Source organism: Rhipicephalus microplus, unplaced genomic scaffold, assembly GCF_043290135.1.
Source record: "Rhipicephalus microplus isolate Deutch F79 unplaced genomic scaffold, USDA_Rmic scaffold_16, whole genome shotgun sequence".
Classification (NCBI taxonomy): domain Eukaryota; kingdom Metazoa; phylum Arthropoda; class Arachnida; order Ixodida; family Ixodidae; genus Rhipicephalus; species Rhipicephalus microplus.
This window is the reverse complement of record NW_027464589.1, coordinates 7057458-7076504: the sequence shown is the minus strand read 5'-3', so window position 1 is coordinate 7076504 and position 19047 is coordinate 7057458. Positions and strand designations below refer to the sequence as shown.

General features: G+C 46.6%; 1 protein-coding gene across 9 annotated transcripts in view; it reads left to right on the top strand.

Annotated features, from left to right (window-relative positions):
• Hel89B (histone acetyltransferase 1) overlaps positions 1–19047 on the top strand; it is a 913881-nt gene that overhangs the window by 264586 nt on the left and 630248 nt on the right. For all 9 annotated transcript variants that reach the window (XR_012888773.1, XR_012888774.1, XM_037419311.2 and 6 more), the window contains one exon: positions 7326–7433. Coding sequence is in view for 7 of the 9 variants with exons in the window: in XM_037419311.2 (XP_037275208.2) it covers positions 7326–7433 (108 nt within the window). In the remaining 2 variants the exon portion in view is untranslated. The remainder of the gene's footprint in view (positions 1–7325; positions 7434–19047) is intronic.

Sequence of the window (19047 nt, the reverse complement as noted above, 5' to 3'; positions counted from 1 at the left end):
TATTTCGAATTCTTTGCACACCCAGTTCTTGTCATTGGTGTTCTGAGCCACGTCGAGCATGTGCGTATTCCCAAAGGTCGGGCAAACACGTGTTATACTCGCTAGAAAAAACAGCGATGGGACGACTGCGCCAATTTACGATGCACACGCGCTCGAGTAGTTCACTTACAGTAAGTTGCATCACAACAGAAATAGATATAATTCACTACCTAACTGCTGTTTAGGTTAGAACTTGGTCAGCGTTGTGGCCTGTGTCACAGCTATGGGGGGAGCAGACGGCATAGCCTGGCCTAGCAGGCGCCACAACGGGTGCAGTCAGCATCAGGCGCGCAGATGGCCTGAGGCCGCTCGGGCTGGCTCGGGACTTTTCGATCACGTGCATGTGACGTAGCCGCCTGGGAGCCGAGGCGTCCGCGGGTCGTCCATGAGTGATCCGGGACTTGGTAAATCGATGAAGCTCACTTACCACAAGGGCCCACTGCAGACAATCCGCAGTATCGTCTACGGCAGACCCACGCTTGAGACAATTGTTCGCGCCAACCGCCACCAGCCGAAGAGAGACCAGCTTATTTCTTGCACGCCGCCACCAAGGCTTCCCTCCAAGGGTCGCCGCCGGCACTAACGTTTTCTAACCATGATGATGATGGTGCCGATAAATGCTCACGAGCACACCAGCACCTACCGCCCAGTAGTTGTAACCCGAAATGCGGCTTCTGCACGAGACATGTGCGCAATGCGGCGCAAACAACTAAGGGTGTTACAGCACCCCTGCAAACTGGGACTGGAAGTTGTTCTTAGCAGTTTAATTGACAACAAGCTTCTTTCTGAGCACAAGGAAGATATGGCATGAGCACATTCTATTCGCCTTTGCTAAGAAAAACTGCATGAGCTAAACTAAAAAACAAACCATGAACGCTTGACATTCTCTTCGTGCACCTTGTGAACAGGCGTGATACAGCTGCGCATATCGCGCATTTTTGATGCGTTTCTGTTTTATTGTGCCAAGCTGCTTCAAAAGCATGAAAATCTTGAAAACTGCACTGAACTGCTCCAAAACAGCCTCAAAAGCAAGAATTTTGATGCCAACCTCAGCTTAAGTGGTGAAAACAGGCTGAATGATAGTGATAGAATGAGCTGAGTTGGCTACATGATTTTCCGAGTAGGGCCAGGAATACCAAGAAAATAAGCTGTGCCCAAGCGTGTTTTTTACTTTGCATGGTGATGCCATAATCTCCTCTGTACTGTTGTAAATATGGGTGACCCCGCAAAAATATGCTGCCGTGCGTAGAGCGCGCCGCTGCTTCTAGCTGGGTTGTGTGTTCTGGCGCTACTTCCGCGTAGCGGAAACGACCAAGTTAGACACCTTAACCGAGTTACATGTGTTGCGGGGTCGACTTTCAATTTTTTTGTTGTGCGCAGCTCGTTCTTTCAGTTGCTGTGACTTTCATGTTGACACTGCTGTATGCGATAACCTATGCATGTACGTTTGCCGTGAGCAAGTACCTTGTTGCGGAAACGTGAAGTGATCCCCCTGCATGCGAAGCGTATGCCTCCTGGACACTCGGGCGTGTCGGTTCTCAAACAGGGTTTTGTGAGCGAAAAAATGCATGCAACCTGCTCCCGGTTTAACCCTATTAGCGACTAATTTATTTATACAAGTTAGTTTTCATTGCATTTTAAAAAGCCATCGCATGTCTCATCCGCACATTGGTGTCTGCAGGTGGCGAGAGACCCATTAAAGACATGATAATAAGGGTTGCAGCGCGAGCACGAATGTGCTAGAAGAAACAGACGAAAGTCGAGGTTCGAAAGGCAAAGAGGACAACACGAGCGCAACGCCGATTAAAGACAAACTTGCACAATTTGAGAGTGCATGGTGATAGAACAAGCATTCAAATTAGTTTAAATGATATTAACGGGCACCTTGGTGCTTTATTCGTGACTCATGACGTGTCGGCGATCATGTGGCACAGTTTTCATAAACTGTGATTTACCACTGCTTCGTTTTGTAATCGAAACTCGCAACAAGCACTTTGAAAAGTGTTGCTGCGCACCTGCGCTGGGCTACATGAGCTTTCAGGCTTAGCTGTACGGTCCAAATGGTGTGAAGGACGGCGGCCGTTCCGCAGTGTAACTGCCATACCTCTTTTTTTTTCGTTTTCTTCTTTTTCTTCAACAGTCTGGTTTGTTTGAGTGAGGCCTTACGCTATTCGCGGAGCGGCGCTGGTGGCAATCGCAAGCAGTTCTACATGAATGGTGCTAGAACAGGCCAACGTAGGCAGTATCAATGATGCGTAGTTGTGTGTGTCGAGCGACGTTATCATCTAGTACCATATTGGCTTACCACTTTGTGCCATAGGCACAAGCTTTACGAGATAGTTGGTGCGGCGAGGTTTCTTGGCTCCCGCACTGCGCTCTTGAAAATGGTCAAGTGTGAGGTGGCCCCGAACAGCGATGCAGCACACTTTTGTTGTCTGTTAAAAGCTTGCAGTGCACTGCGGAGGCGCGGGGGGGCGTTATGCCAACCGCGCAGCTCAGCAGATAGAAAAACAAGCGTACCAAAAGTCAATGCAGGAATATGCTAAATCATGTCACAGTTCTTAAGCGAAGGCCCATAGTTATGTAACTATGATTCTTGTGCAATCGAAACTTTTCAAATTATTTCTTAGGGTGATCCCTTTTTTTTTAATCAAGTATCTACGTAGAAACTAGTTTTCAAAACTTTTTTTTTATCATTTCACATGTTTGGCATTAATCTGTTCAAAAACTTTCTTCAAAGTCTGTTTCAGAGCTATGTGTATTATAAGGCAACTAAAATATGCACTTGTGCCCCCACGCTGCTAAAATTTTGTTTTTCGAGCTCCTAGAAAACATATCTAATGCGGCATTAGATAAGAGTCAAAGCCAAAGCCAAAAGGCATTGACTTCGCGGATAGTGGAAATGTGCTCGACTTTCTTTGTTACCATGCGCTGCGGGAGGTGCCTTGCACATGTTTTTGCGGAGCGGTAGCGTATGGTTCAGCCCTAGCAGCTCACGAGATGTCTGAGAAGAAATACTTTCAAGTTTTTATTCCCAGCTGTTCGACTGACTTTCCATTTATTAAGAGGTCGCGTAAAGGTGAGCGGTACGCATTTTGTAGTTTGTGCTGCTGTGATGTGAACATTTCGCACGCTGGTCGCCGGGATATTCTGCTACATGTGAATACGAAGAAACACAAAGACTCGGCGAAACTTGTGGACTCTTACGGGAAACTTGGAGGGTACTTCAGCAAAGCGGATCTCGATACTACAACTCGAGCGAGTGCCTTTTTACTGCGTTCCTGATTGAACACAACGTGCCGTTCACGGCTGCTGATCACGCTGGAGACCTCTTTTGAAAAATGTTTCCGGACTCGAAGGAAGCTAAGAACTACGCCTGCGCCCGTACGAAGACTACGGCGATTGTGAAGGAAATGGCCAATAAAGCTATCGACGAAGTGATAAGTCACTTGCAGCACGCTCCGTTCTCAGTCGCCACAGACGGGAGCAATGACGCCGGCAATGATGCAAAACTGTATCCAATCATGGTGACGTTCTGTGATAGTACTGTTCGCACTGCCTTGCTCGCGATGCCCTCCCTCGAAGGTAACTCCACGGGATGAAACATCGGTGCGCTTGTTGTGGACACGCTAACGAGCAAAAAGATACCGCTCCAGAACTGCATCGGCATGGCGTGTGATAACGCGCCAGTCATGATTGGATTAAAAAACGGAGTGGCTGCTGTGCTGAAAGAAAGCCATGAGAACATTGCCATCATGGGCTGCTGTTGCCATTTGATCAATCTGGCGGCACAGAAAGGCTCAGCATGCCTTCCACTGAATGTGGATGAGGTGCTAGTTGACATTTTCTACTACCTCGAGAAAAGCTCAAAAAGGAAGGACAAGCTGAAAGCTTTTCAGTCTCTCCACGATGTAGAGGCCAAGAAAATTTTAAAGCATGTCAGCACCAGGTGGCTCTCTCTTGGAAGGAGCCTGAAACGGCTTGTGGACCAGTGGCAGCCACTGCTTAGTTTCTTCCATAGTGAAGTAAGGCCCTCTGGGCAAGTTTCCAAGTTTCTCAGCAAGCCATGTAACCTTCGCACTGACCTTCAGAAGCATGCAAAGGAAGCGGAGAGCAGTCATCAGAGCAAAAGACCAAGACTGGACACAAATATCCCCGTGTCGGATACAGCTCCCAAGCGAACCCAAAACCGTCCAGGAAAGGTCTTAAACAGAGAAGAAAGGCTATTCATGTTTCTTTCATCAGATGCAAATAGAGCATACTGTGACTTCTTGCTGTCTGTAATCCCAGAGTTTGAAAAGGTGAACGTGTTCCTGCAGTCTGGAGCCCCTCAAGTGCACTTGCTGCGTGAAGTGCTTAGTAACTTGCTAAGAGAGATCATGTTGCGTTTTGTAAAACCTTCAGTGATCAAAAAAGCTGATGTGTTGGCTGACGTTGACTACAAATCTTCCGTCAGCCAAAGAGATAGTGAAGATATTGTAATTGGTAGTCGGACCACACAGACCTTGGAAGGCCTTAAAAAAGAAGCAAGGGAAGAGTTTTTTACACATATAAGAAGGTTCTTCGTTGCGGCAACGGAGTACATGATCCTGAAATTTCCACTGAAGTGTGAGCTGTTGAAGAGTGCAGAAGTAGCAAGGCTTGCATCCATTGAACACGCCAGGTTTTCTGATGTCAAGTACTTAATCAACCGCTTCCCAGTGCTGCTACCACTTCAAGAGGGGCAAGATGTGAATTCTGCTCTGGACGACATTCAGGCAGAGTTCACGCGTCTTCAGTTGGAAGAATTACCCGCTGAAGTACCTAAGGAGCAGCAGATTGATGAGCAATGGCGGGCGGTGTCCGGTTTACGAGAAGTGGATGGCAGCTTTAAGTATGCCAGACTTTCAAAATTTATGTTGGGGGTCCTAACACTCCCGCATAGTAATGCGGAGTGTTAAAGAGTCTTCAGCAAAGTGAAAAAGGCGCACACCCAGTTCCGTGCCTCCATGTCGAAAAAGACTGTGGAGCAGTTGCTTGTCGCAAGATGTGCCCAGTCACACTCGGGAAAGTGCCACGAACAGGTCTTTGACAAGGACTTTCTGAGGAAGGCCAAGGCTGCCACGGCCTCTATGCTAGCCCACCCCTCCACTTCCGAAACTTGAGAACTTTTTGTGCCTCTTTTGTGAAATGTTTCTTTTGTATTCCATTCATCTAAGCCAGTTCTTAGAAAATAAAGCGCTATTTTAGTATTTTTGTACTTGGTTTTAGTATTTTTTGTCATCTCCTGTAGTACTTTAAGAACTGTGGGGTTGGCACGTCTGAATGCCGCTAGCTGCTCCAAAGCAAGGTTCGTTTGCTCAAAAATCGGAATTATCGGAATTTTGCTGCTCCCGAATCTGCTCCCAAATCTGCTCCCAATTCAGTCTCGGCCGTCTCACTCTTGTAATGCCCTTCTTTTGCTTAGCCATGAGCTGGCTTCAGTAGAATGAGGTTTCAATGTGAACAAGCAGATCTTGGTGGAAAATATGGCAGAGCTCTTGTATTAATTTGAATGAGTCATCTGCAAGGTCGTGAAAACCCACGGCCTAACATTCCAAGTGGAGTCATCAGTGTGCCAAGATAGGCATACATACCATCTTTGCCTTTTCTGTCTTGTAAATGAAGACGGTGGCCTCGATCTTATCGAGACTGCCTAGGTGTGACAGCTCGATTCCTTTCATGTCGCTGCAACATCAGCAAATCAAGCCGAACGCTATTGCCACTTGTGCGGCAAAGTACAAGTGTGTAGCTACCTCTTGTCTCTGTGTTGTCACTCGAGCTGTCAGCCCTGTCAGAACAAGAAGACTTCTTTTTGGTGCTGTAGTGTTGTCTGTTTACAGGGACATTTACCTAGGCACCTGAGGAGCCTGTAGTGGGACAACTGGTTGACACTTAAATCAAACAACTCTCTTTATTCTTCACAGCTAAAACCAACGTAACAGTAGCAAGCTTTCCCCTCTTACCGCAGGTTCATAAGTTCAGATGGTCAGATGGGGCCATGCATCTGCCACAACAGCATCGCAAGCACCAACAGCACCAGTCGGTTTGGAGTCGTAAAAAAATTAGATGATTCAAACTATCGTGGAAGAATAAGCAAAAATAAAAGATATTCTTTCATGGTGGTTCGCATTTTCTAATAATTTTGCACCCCAAAAACAAGTTTTACTTAGGTCCCGTGTCACTCGTTGTTACCGTGGTACTCGAGCGACCTGGTGTTGGGTGCGCTACTTGCAGCTGTGGCTGGGTTTCTTCTGATGAAGCTTGAGCTGTTAGTGATGCAGGAACAAAAGGGACCTGTTGTGATGTAAGATATTGCCTTGTCCTGTTTCTGTTATATAGCTCCTGGGTCTCTGTGCAAGGCTCAACACAGCCCCTTTTACATTTTCTGGCCACACCCAGACATGCTGTTCTTTATGAAGCTGCATTTGATGTGTGGCCTGATGATGCTGCTTGTAGGTTTTGCTTTCTTTGGTAGGGTGCATTTCTCGATGCTACTGTGTCTTTCGGTGGCATGTTTGGGTGTAGCATTTCTTCCATCCTGGGCACTTGGTTCTTAGCTGAGGACCCATAAGGAGCTGCGCTGGGCTAAAACCATGCTGCTAAGAGTGAATAAAGTGAGAGAAAGGCAGGGAGGTCAATCAGAAATTGTAGCATCTGGTTTGCTACTCTGCAATAAGGGGAGGGCTAAAATGCAAACCCGTGCGGTGGCTTATGAAAACGGGCGACACCATACAAGGTTCATTCAACATGTAGAAGAACTGAAAGCTGGGCCAGTTGGAGCCAGTACTTGAAGGCTCTTTCAGGAAAGATTGAGGTAGGGCTGAGCACACACGAGTGCTCTCTGTCCTTGTTTGAATTTTTCCTGCAAGATTTTCATCACAAGAAAAGGGTTTCCTTTAAGAATTCATTTTTATTTATTACACAATATTTTTGCTCATGTACAACTTACATTTTCGGAAAGTGCAGCTCATTGTGTATAATTTGGTGTGCTGCAATGAGTGCTGGAATACTTTTCAAACTGGCAAAAGCTTTCTCACCGAGACTTATAAAAAATAAGCTTTTTTTTTTGCAGCAACAAAGGGGTTAATTACTGTCAAGCCTGCGTAGTAGTGTTTGTTTATTGGTAAACGTGCCCTGACTAGACCCTACAAGAAATGAGTCACTGGGCTCAGTTTTCTTCTTCTTGTTTTTTGGTCTGCTTAGAGTCCACTTAGCACAACTTTTAATAACGATGTTGTGTTTGTGACACTCCCTGTGTCCTACAGGTATGGGAAAACTTGGTGCATGGAGCCCCCCTGGGTTCCCTGCTCACTGCGACCTGCCCTTACCTCAGTTCCTGGCTGTGCTTGCTCATGCACCCGGCCCACTTGCAGGTATGCTTACAGCGCCATTTTCTTTTGACTAGCATAGCATTGTAAGTTTGTTTGTTTTGCACTTTGACTGAGTTTTTTATAGTGAAGAGGCTGTACGACTATCGGTAGTTAGGTAACATGCTGTCAGGCTCCTGATAAGACATAATCTTTAAAGGATAAAAAGTAATGTCAAGAAAGCTAAATCAGTCCCCTTATAGGGACACTAAAGAGTAAGACTTACTTGGTATAGACTGATCACCTGCACTCTGAGAAACCGAATGGCTTAATTCTCGCATTCACAAATTAATTATTAGCAAAAAAATCAAGGGGGAAGTTCTATTGTAAGATATTTAGCGCAATCTCGACTTTCGGAAACACTTTTAAATTTTGGGCCGAAATCTCTGCACGTGACATAACAAGTGACGAAATGTATTTTTTCATATTTTCGATACATTGGCTTGATGAAACTTTACGAAACTTCGTATGCTAGGGGTATGGCACCCACAGATGACAATGTACTTCATTTTTATTGAGTGGAAGCTATACAGGACCCAGTAGAGTCGTTCAAAATTTACTACATCGCGGTGTTTGGTGGAGGAATCTCATGGTGGTGCCTCGACCTGCATTTTTTTTTTTGCACGTTTTCTTGCTTACAAAGCGTTGTGTTGCTGTAAGAGTAGTGTTTTTCGGTTGTGGAATTGTACCTTACTAATACGCAAAAATCTTTTTGCTCTTTATTGTTCCTTTCAAATAGTGTTATTTTCTAAATGAAAACATGTAAGAAAGTGATTGTTTTTCGAGCTATTATTTCAGGGAAAGGCACCGGGCAAATCCCTGCTTCTAGTTTTTTGCAGAACTGCTTAACCTTGACAAGTACTGCAGAATGGGCAAGTCGGTGCATTGCAATAGCACAGCTTAGTTTAAGCTTAGAGAGGCAAAAGTGAAGAGGGATCGCTCATCCCCTCTTCAGTTTTGCCTCTTTTCTTTATGCTGCGCTATTGCAATGCGATATATTGTAATGCCTAACTTCACTAAGTTTTTCAGACACTTTCCACGTGTGCGATTCTCAGGCACTTGTTCAGTTTTTCCCTCACTCAGGCTTCGAAAGCTTTTAGCATGGATATCAAAAACTTTATGGCTCCTTGCCACGTGTGGGATTATTAAAATGTGTTACAATTGGTTAATAAGGAACAAGTACAAAAAGCTGTTTTTACTGATAGGTGTAGTGTGTTAATGGAGGCTTTTCTAAAAATTCTTTCCATGTATATGAAGTCAGCACTGGTAAGCTGGAAGGAAGGCATTTGTGTGCGAATTGGGAGTTTGCCTTGGTTCTAAGGGTGCTTCGATTCTTAGTGACTTTTTTCTAGCAAGATAGAAAAAGGTTTACCCCCGAATTCCGAGATGTTACTTGGCTCGCGCATTCGACTTGACTTGAGTAAGTCGGTGTGAAGCAAGCAGCGGAATTCAAAACCCCCAAGTCAGCCTTCAGCCTCCGCATTTCATAGATGCTCAGGCTGTCTTGCTTGGTCAAGTCAAGAACAAGCTTCAAAGCAGAAACACGCTGCTCGCCTGCTAACGAGGGTAATAATTAAGCTGTTCACGTAAGGCACATGTTACAGCAAAAAAAGACCATATGTTTTAAAATAACTATAAAAACGAAGTGCCACAAGCATATTTTTGTCATTTTACGGCCAACGAGCGGCACGTGATGCCTGCTGCCACAGCGATACACAGTGTTGCTTCTGTAACGCGTTCGTGGCCCGCTGGTTTCAGTGGCCGCCCAAATGCGGCGCGTTTCTCCACGGTTGCTTGTTTGGAGGCGAAGCAAGCATCGCGTTAGGTTCTTTCGTACTTTTTTTTTTTTTTTCAATCGAACGCCACGACATGTATTTGTGCTTACCCGGCTCACGAGGTGACGCGATTTTCACGGTATTTGCCTTTCTATTCGCCTGTGTGCATGCCTGTAGTGGGCTAGGTCGCAGTTATATATGAAAAAAAAAAGAAAAAACAAGTTCTGGGAACAAATGTGATTCGTATCCTTTTGTTGAGCTTAGTAAACAAGAGAAAAAGCGGGGGTCAGGACATTGCCTTCAGCAGAACTCTGTCTCCCGGGGTGCAGCAGTGTCTCGCTGCATGATGGTGAAGCGGATAAAAAAACCCGTGATAGATGCACCTCTTTTTTATGTGTGTGGAATTCTACGTAGCGTTGTGCTACAAGCAATGCCTTTCTGAGCGAGAAACAGCGCCCTAGACGGGACGAAAAGATAGACGAGGCACACAGGCACAGCACCGAGTCAATTTTGTACCGAAAGAGGCGGAAATCGTCGTTGTGTTTAAGAAAAACAGAAATGGCCTTTGCGCTTACAAAACGCTTTGGCGGCTTCCCCACCGAAGCAATTAATACGCACATGTGTGTGGTCGACACAGCCCGTAACACCAGGGGACTCGGCCACTTTATGAAAGTCCCGTATAACTATAGAAAGTGCCGCCGGCTCCGGAAAGTGCACCAGTATCGCGTACAGGTGCTTTGCGATGAGTAGCGTAACTTTTCCGACTGCACAGCACACTGTTGACTATGGAATGCGGACGAGATTCCGGTGACTGGAATGTGCCTGAGCTGTAAAACCTGAGAGCCATCAGTAGCTGTAACACTGTATGCACAGGCTGTCTTCGGTTGTCCCCACTTTCACGGAGCGGCAACATAGCGAGCAGCTGCTGCACGGCATTCTTTGTGAATCTTTACAGAGTGTGGAATTGTTGCTCGTCGTACAACTCCATCAGATTTCCTCAGTCACGTAAAGCGGGTCCAGGAATCTTCAACAGGCAGTGTGCCTCAGAAAATGCTACGCTTATGGCGATGCGAGCAAAGTCAAAAGCGGCCACCCTCCGCGCGACGTCCATTCGAGAGGTGGCCATGTTGGAATAACGCATGAAGTCGCTTTCAAGCTAGCCTCGCAGCTGACTTAAAACTTATCCTGACTTCGACCGAGCCAAGTCGCCTTCAAGTAGTCCGCAAGTTCGAGAACGATTTATGGCGACCGGCAAGACTGTCTTGAGTCAAGAACGAGTCAAGTACGAGTCAAGTAACATCTCTTACTTCGGGGGCTAGGTAATTCTATTAAAGGGACTGAGAACTATTTAGAAAATAAGATGACTCTACTGATAGAAATGTTGTCTGTCGCATTAACCTAAACCAACCCTGTATATCGTGAGAGGGAGATTTATATCTTTACTTCTTCATTGTAAGTTTCGACAAATGACAGGGCAGGCACCACGTACCCGCACAAGGTGCCTTGCTTCAGCTGTGTACACAAGGAGGCCCTGTTGAAATATTAAATGGTTCACACACTTGACCTGTATGTACATTGGACAATGAGACTAATTTTGTACTACCAAACGTGACGTTGGACGTAATACTTTCCGTTTTGTCAATTCCCAGAAAATCACCAAGCCTATATTCGGCTACAAAGCACAAAACATGGCTCATGTCTACTGGGCACACGAAGGACTCCACAGGGAGTGGTCCTGTCATCAGGATAATTTAATCTCGCCATGATGAAGCTGCCTACCTAGTTAGCTGAGGTCACCGACGTACAGCACGCGCTGTATGCGGACATCACCATCTGGGCAACACAACGCTCAATTGGAGAGATTCAGACAAACCTGCAACAAACGACAGCTACTATAGAAATATATGCTTGTTGCTGAGGTCTTGAATGCTTCTCGAGCTAATCGGAATTCGAGCATTTTTGCCCAAACTTTATGTGCATAACCAAAATTGCCCTCTCTCTTTTAAGGGGATTAATACCTGAACGCAAAGAAATCAACATGCTGGGGATTTTGATTCATCAAAGGCACAAGATTGACTTTATCTTGCACAAGATGCTTAAGGTGGGTTAGCAGATGGGCCGAATGATTCGTCGTGTATCCAATAGTTGCGAAGATGCCCCACAGCTGCCTAATGCATTCATCACCAGCCGAATTTTATATTCGGTTCCCTACCTACACCTACACAAATGCAAGGAGAATGGGGTAGATGCAGCTCTCTGCATGGTCCACAAGCAAGCCCTCAACCTCCTCATAATGATGTCCAATGAGCATCTCTTCAGTCCGGGCGGGTATGGCCAATATGTTCGGGGAGCTTCGACAAGCTCATCTTACTAATCAGTACTTGTGTCTGAGCGAAACACCTGCGGGGAGCTGCTTTGTGAGCTAATTAATTTGTTCTTGTTTATCTTGAAATCTTGCTTAATTCAAAATATTTCTGCAGTTTTGTAATTTGCAAGAGCGGGTAATTTGCAGCACTGGTTAGTACAAGTTCGGTTAATTCGAAAACTTTGGATGCCACGTCTCGATTCCTGGTCCCGATTTCGCCGCAAATCCGCAAAAACGATGGCCCTTAAGAGCCATAAGCCAGTCAACCTACCGATACTAATGAGTGGTGGCTCAAGCACCTCCTCTTTGTTATTTCCTGCGGGGAGGGGAGGGGGGTTAAAATGTGCGCTTACGTGAAACAAGACGTGCTTTACTGCAACACAGTAGTGACGCATGGGAAGCATATCGCATGTTTCTCGTAACATTAGTGGTTCATGATTCAACCGTTTTTTTGGGGATTGTATAGAAATAATGAAATTGACAGTTGGCAGAATTCGCGATGTGTGCGAACCTCGTATGGTTGTTGCTTGAGCAATTAGTGTGCGCAGTTGCAATGCTGGCAGAGTTTTTGGCTGCAACGCCTACTCCAAAAGTTTTATTGAACATGTTTATCAACCAAAACACATCGCGAATTTCATCACACTGGCCATTACTACATTCTTTATTGTACAAGAAAGAACGGGCAAATGGTTGCATCATGCCATAATGTGTAAATATCTGATCGCACAAGGCAGAAGGAAGGAAGCACTTGACAGGAAAGACTACTCATCAACTGGCCCAAAGTTCCTTTATTTTGAGCATCATGACATGTTGACGCAGAGAGGAGCAGGCGACATGCTGCCCGCGGGTCACTATGGTGTTGCTGTAAATGTTTTCTGCAGGTGCACAATTCAGTTGACTATGAGAGTTGTTTTTTTTATGGCAGCAGCGAGGCCCGTTATTCCTCCTTGTCTGTGGCAAAATTGCGAAACCTAATTCTTGGAACCACAAACTAGCCGGCACTGCAAACGACCAGCCCTGATTACAGTGAAACCGCGTGTGCTGCGGAATGGGCTGTGTTTATCACAGCCCATAGACAGCGATAGAGGCAACAAGCGCAGAGAAGGTGCGTCAGATATATAGGCACCTTGGATGTGCCCTAGAGAACACATACATCATCTACGATGGCACATGGATGACAAGGGGCCACACAAGCCACATCGGTGTTGGCTGTGTCATCGAGTTATACTGGCCTTGTCTTGAACCACTGTGTGCTCTCCAACTACTGCCAAGGCTGTGCTCTTGGACCAAAGCCTCAAGACAGGGGATGCTTGGAGTGGTATGAAAAACATGAACAACAGTGCCGAAAAACACGAAGGCAAATGCAGGGCAGATGGAAACAATTGCGACAAAGACCACGTTTCAGCGATCACTTCAAAAACATCAGCTCCGCTATACAAATATCCTTTGCGATGGCGATAGCCGCACGTATAGTGCAATCAGTGAGGATAAGGTGTATGGCTTCATAGCCATACAAAAGCAAGAATGTGTGAACTATGTAAAAAAAAAGAATGGGCACGGGTTTGCGCAACCTTGTTGAGAAAAACAAGAGCAAGGACTGAGAGCTCAGCATGAGTGGAGGAGGCCGCTTCACACATGGCTTAATTAAAAAGCTCACCAACTGTTATGGATGGGCCATCAAAAGTAACCCAAACGATGTGCCAGCCATGGAAAAGGTCATCATGGCTACTTTTTACCATGTTACATCCACTGATTATGAGACAGGCCATGAGCGCTGCCCGACTGGAGTGAACTCGTGGCGCAAGTTTAATGCTGCGGCAGCCTCAGGGGAACCAGCACGTGCACACAAGCTGCAGCTTCCTGCACATGTTCGGGCAGCACTCCTATATATATATAAGCGTCTTTCAGCAAGGGAACTTCTGGAAAGATGCCAGCAAGGCAGAACTCAAAATGCCATTGAGTTTCTCGACAATGTGATTTTGTCACTCCAATTCAAAACACAGTTTGCCTCTCTCCTTACTGTTGAGAGTTCTGTGGCAGATGCAGTTTGCCATTTTAAAGCTGCTGTGGAAAAGCACTACAAGAAATCACACCACAACTTGGGTACACTCCAGGATCGTGCTCCGTGTGCGCGCGCTGCTGAAAACGACACACGGCGGAAGAAAAAGACGACCAAAGTGCACGAAACTGCTTCAAAGAAGAAAAAAACTGAATTGAAATCAAAACCAAATGTCTCTGCAGAGGCAAAGGACTACTTCCCAGGTGGGTTTTAGGTGTTCAAAGTTAATATTTAACTGCTTTTATGAAATAAAAGTTTGAGCTCCGTTTTCTCAGCTTCCATTTTTTGTGAAGTTGTTGTCAGTCATCCCAGTGCTACTTCATAGCTAATGATGATAAAATCATTCTGTGTTTTGCACTTAGATCCTGAAACATTGGTGAGCGCTGTAACGCTATTTATTTTTATCTGGCCATCATAAAAAATTTTTATAATCTTATTTTTGCAAAAGTTGTCATTAAGAAAATATCTATAGGACATTTCAAAAACTTTTTCCGTGCTCGTGTGGACAAAAAAACAAAAACGAATAGCTTTACAGCACCCAGTGGGCCTTGCTGAATATTCTCGATCAAAAATTTTGACGAACTTTTGTCTAATTCATTGATTAATTTTGTGATGACAATGAGATTATGTCAAGTATCGTAACTCAAAAACTACAAGAGACAGCTCAAAACTGATTTCAGTTATGATATCAGCATAACAAATCACATCGGTGTGCCTGATTTCATCATTCTAGCCCCATAAATAACAAAGATAGTTTTCATTTGCACATCCCCCCTTAAGAACTCGAGGTAGTGGGCACTCGTGAAGGCAGGACCGTTGTCGGAAAGTATGACATCGGGCAGGCCATGCTGAGTGAATGCAATTCTCAAGGCAGAAATGGTAGCTTCTGCAGATGTGGAAGACACAGGAAAGACTTCTATCCAATTTGAGAACGCATCCACTATAACCAAGAATGTGTGACCTAGAAATGATCCCCCAAAATCAATGTGAAGCCTTGACCAGGGTCGCTGTGGAAAAGGCCACAGCGTCTGCTGAACCGACTGTGCAGCTCGATGTTGAGTCTGGCACGTAGCGCAGCTCTTCACGCTGTTGGCAATGTCATTGTCAATGCTTGGCCACCAAACATGGCTCCTGGCAGTCATCTCGCTCTTCTCGGTACCCGGGTGGCTGGCATGAAGAACACCAAGAACTTGGGCCTGAAATGACTTTGTGATCACTACTCTTGATCCCAAAGTAGGCAACCCTCATGGAGACTGAGTTCTGAGCTTCTGGTATTCAAAGGGTTCTACTTTGGTCCTAGTGGGAGGCTTTCTTCATTCAGAACAGCAAGAACAACATGGCCCAGAACTGGATCATTTCGTGTGGCTTGGGCCACAACACCTGGTGAATGGAGTCTCGGATATGCCTCCTCTAGCAAGAAGATTTCAGCAGGTCGTGGTAATGCAGTAGTGTCAGTTAGGAGAGGCAGTCTACTAAGAGCATCAGCGTGGCCGAGCTCTTCGCCAGGCTTGTATACAAGTTCAATTTTGTAAGCAGAAAGCTTGAGAGCCCACCTGACCACTCGAGGCAAAGCTTGCACGGGAATGGGCTTGTTGACACCCAGCAGTCGAAGAAGTGGCTTGTGGTCAGTGTGTGCTTCGAATGAGATGCCCCAAAAGTACTGGTAGTACCGATACACTCCAAACACTAAAGCCAGTGCCTCCTTGTCGAGTTGTCTGTAGTTTTGTTCTGCTTTTTACAAGCTCCTTGAGGCAAAAGCAATAGGATGTTCCCGGCCATCAGCATCTTTGTACGCTAGAACTGCACCTGTACCATGAGACGATGCGTCACAGCTGAGGCAAACAGGCCTGGCAGGGTTGAAATGCACAAGAACTGGAGCTGATGTCACCAAGTGCTTGCAGGCAGTGAATGCATCTTGTTGTTCTTGTCCCTGCTCCCACTTCTTCCCTTCACAAAGAAGCAAGTGCAGTGGACGAAGGAGTGACGAAACATTGGGTAAGAAGCACCTGTAGAAGTTGACAAGTCCCAAGAAACTCAAGTTCGCTGACATCCTGAGGCACAGGAGCATGCAGAACGGCTGCTACCTTGTCTACATTTGAGGAAAGGCCTTCTTTGCTGATGATGTGCCCGAGATACTCAACTTGTGGCATGAAGAAATGGCATTTTTCAAGTTTCAGCTTGAGGCCAGATTCCTGAAGCTTGCTAAGTACAGCACAAAGGTTGCGAAGGTGCGCAGCATCATTTGGGCCAGTCACAAGAATGTCGTCGAAATAGACTGCTACATGTGGCAGTCCCCTGAGCAAGTTCTCCATCTCGTGCTGAAATATTGCAGGAGCAGATGAGATGCCAAAAGGCAACCGGTAGTACTGAAATAACCCCATATGCGTCGAAATGGTGACATACTTCCTAGATGCCTCGTCAAGGACAACTTGCTGGTACGCATCTCGCAAATCCAATTTTGTGAATTTCTCACCTCCAGCAAGCACAGTCCACAGGTCCTCAATCCTCGGAATGGGGTACTGCTCCACTGTTGCCACTGGGTTTAGGGGGACACCAAAGTGTCCACAGATTCTGATGCGTCCATTCCTTTTGGTCGCAGGAACAACACGTGCAGCCCACTTTGCTGTCTTGACTAGAACAAGAATGGAATCTCTTCTTAGTCTATGGATTTCTTGAGTTACTTCATCTGTCAAGGCATACGGCAGTGGACGTGGCTTGAAGAACCGGGGCGGAGCATATGAGGGAACATGTAGAGAAGCCTTAGCTCCCTTGAATGTACCCAGGCCTTCTTCAAACACTTCGGCGTAGTCTTGGACTAGGTGTTTGACGCCGGAAAGTGCGTGGATGTTCACTTCAACGTCAGAGATGCCGATGCCCAGCTCACGCATCCAGTTGCGTCCAAGAAGAGTGGGCTATTGGTCTCTGGTCACAAAAATAGGTAGGTTGGCCTCCTTGCCATGAAACTTCACGCTGACGTCAGCTTTGCCCTGAACCTTCCTTAGTTCCCCGAAATAGCTTCGCAGAAGCACTTGTGACGGCTGCTCAGGAACCGAAGGCAATAGCTGAAGAAGACGCGACTTGGCCATGACATAGACCTTTGCCCTCATGTCCACTTCCATGCGGAGTGGCTTGCTGCAAACGTCAACAGTGACTGTGAAAGGCGAAGGCGGCGTGGCGTTGTCGACCGGCCACATGTCAAAAACTTCGTAAGATAAAGTGGTAGTGGTGTCTTGTTTGCGTACATTATTAACACGATGACGGTTACTCGACGACGGTGAACTGCAAGCTGAGAACGAACGTGATTTGGCAGGGCTGTTGCTTTGGGCTTGGCTGTCCCTTCGTCTCAAATTGCACACCTTTGCCAAATGACCTCGTTTGTGGCAGTAATTGCAGATTGTCTTCACATGCTTGCATTTTGATGCAAGATGTCCGTCCCCGCAGCGGTAGCAGGTGACGCCCCCAGAACCTGACGAGACATGGTTAGTCGAGAAAGCGCTGCTTGTGTTCGCTTGTGCTATCTCACCTGCGTCCTTTTTTGCTGCTTCCATTGCCAGGGCAATCTGCAAGGCATCTTCGAAGGTGAGGTCTGGTTTTTCCAGAAGTTTTGTCTGGACATCCACGTTGTTTATGCCACACACGATGTGGTCACGGTGCATGTTTTCGAGTTCAGCCCCAAAGTCGCAGTTCTCGGACAGGCTCTTTAGTGCTGCGATGAAATTGCTGACCAATTCCCCTTCCGCGCGAACGCGCGAGTTGAAACGAAAACGCTGCACGATGGCAGAGGGCTTCGGACAGTAATGGCTTCAAAGAACTTGAATAATGTTGTCCAGCGACTTGTCACTGGGCTTAGCGGGCTTGACCAAATTGCGGAGCAAAGCATACTTTTTCTGCTCGCAGCAGCTGATGAACACAACCGTATGCTTCTCTGGGGCGACATCATTCCCCAGGAAAAATGCTTGGAGCCGGTCCACGTAACTCGGCCAGTCATCTCCTCCCCCCTTGAACAGCTCGATGTTGCTGAAAGCATGGTGAAAGGTGCGGGAACGAAGACTTACATGGAACTTCCTTTCATCCTCGTGGCCAGTTGTTACATGTGTAGATTAACGGATGGCTGGGCGGTAGTGCCTACCGTGAACAGTAGGCCATCAGGCCCGCGAAAAACATGAGAACATGTTGAGCCCTTTGCCCAGAACAAACTGTCTTTATTTTTTCCAAAACTGCCACCCCCCGCTGTGCCAGGCTTGCACAGCTCAACACAACTATCAGTGCCGCGTGGGGGCACTGCATTTGAGCTAACATTGTAACACTCCGTTAATACCTGCCAGGGACAACGGCGTAACTAAGCACTAAACATACTACGCATTAACTACCAGCTACAAATTTGCATCTCGTGGCATGCGGCATCGCCGCCGACAATGAAAGAAACTCGGTGCCATTGGAAATATTGCCTGAAATGCCCCCCGCAAAGCCAATGCTTTCTTTTAGCCAAAGTACAGAAAAGTGTGATTTTTACACAGCAGCCCAATAGCACGCGGTGGCGACACCGAGGAGCATTTCGAAACTGCCGTGGGATTCGGGATCCGCAGCGTGGTACAGCGACAGAACGAACACAATCAGCTGTCCGTGATACACGTGTTCCGCGGTCTGCTTCTAAGCAAAAACTGATGTCGTTTTCTTTTTCTAACCACTGTACAGTCACAGAGAGCGAAACCTTTTACTGCATGGCTAGTTGCGTGCAGCGCTTCGCTCACTCTGCGCACACCGTGACTGCCGATCCGCTTGCTGTTGAGTACACCCTCTCCACTTCAGGCCGTGCACAGATTGGGCGAGTAGCCTGCTGGGTTAATGTGGCGACGAAGAGCTTTCCGCAAGTAATGTGCTCTGTGCAATGCTCTAGCAGTCCTAGCAGCCGACGAAGGCCCATTTGGGTTGTCGCTAAATAAAAGCATGCAGCATGGTAACAACAGCGCTTCGCTCGCTGTACGGTGGTGGTTTAGGCATAATTCAGCAAGGTTTTTCGGTGCCTGTGATCCGCAATGCTAAACTCCGCGACAGTGAGCTGCTTGCTTTTCTGTAAAGCGGTGTGCGCTTGAGCACTGTCCCACAAAACAAAGCGGCAGTGATCGGCGGCCCAGCGCGTTGAAGTAGTCGCCTACTAAAAGCGTGCAGTAGGCCTAAAGTGACGGTACGCCACACGCATGCTTGAGCAGATAACAGGGGATGTTTACTGTGATACGGCTTTTCGTCGTAGATAAGTCATACGGCGCATTTGTCGGTCGTCGCTACCTCGCCTTCGTTTTTTCCTGGATGGTTACTCGCAATGTCATCGCCTCGCTCGGAAGTCGAAATAATTTATCGGCTGATCTCCGCACTTATCAAAATGACTGAAAACCGTTCACGGCACATTGTAGCGTCTGCGAA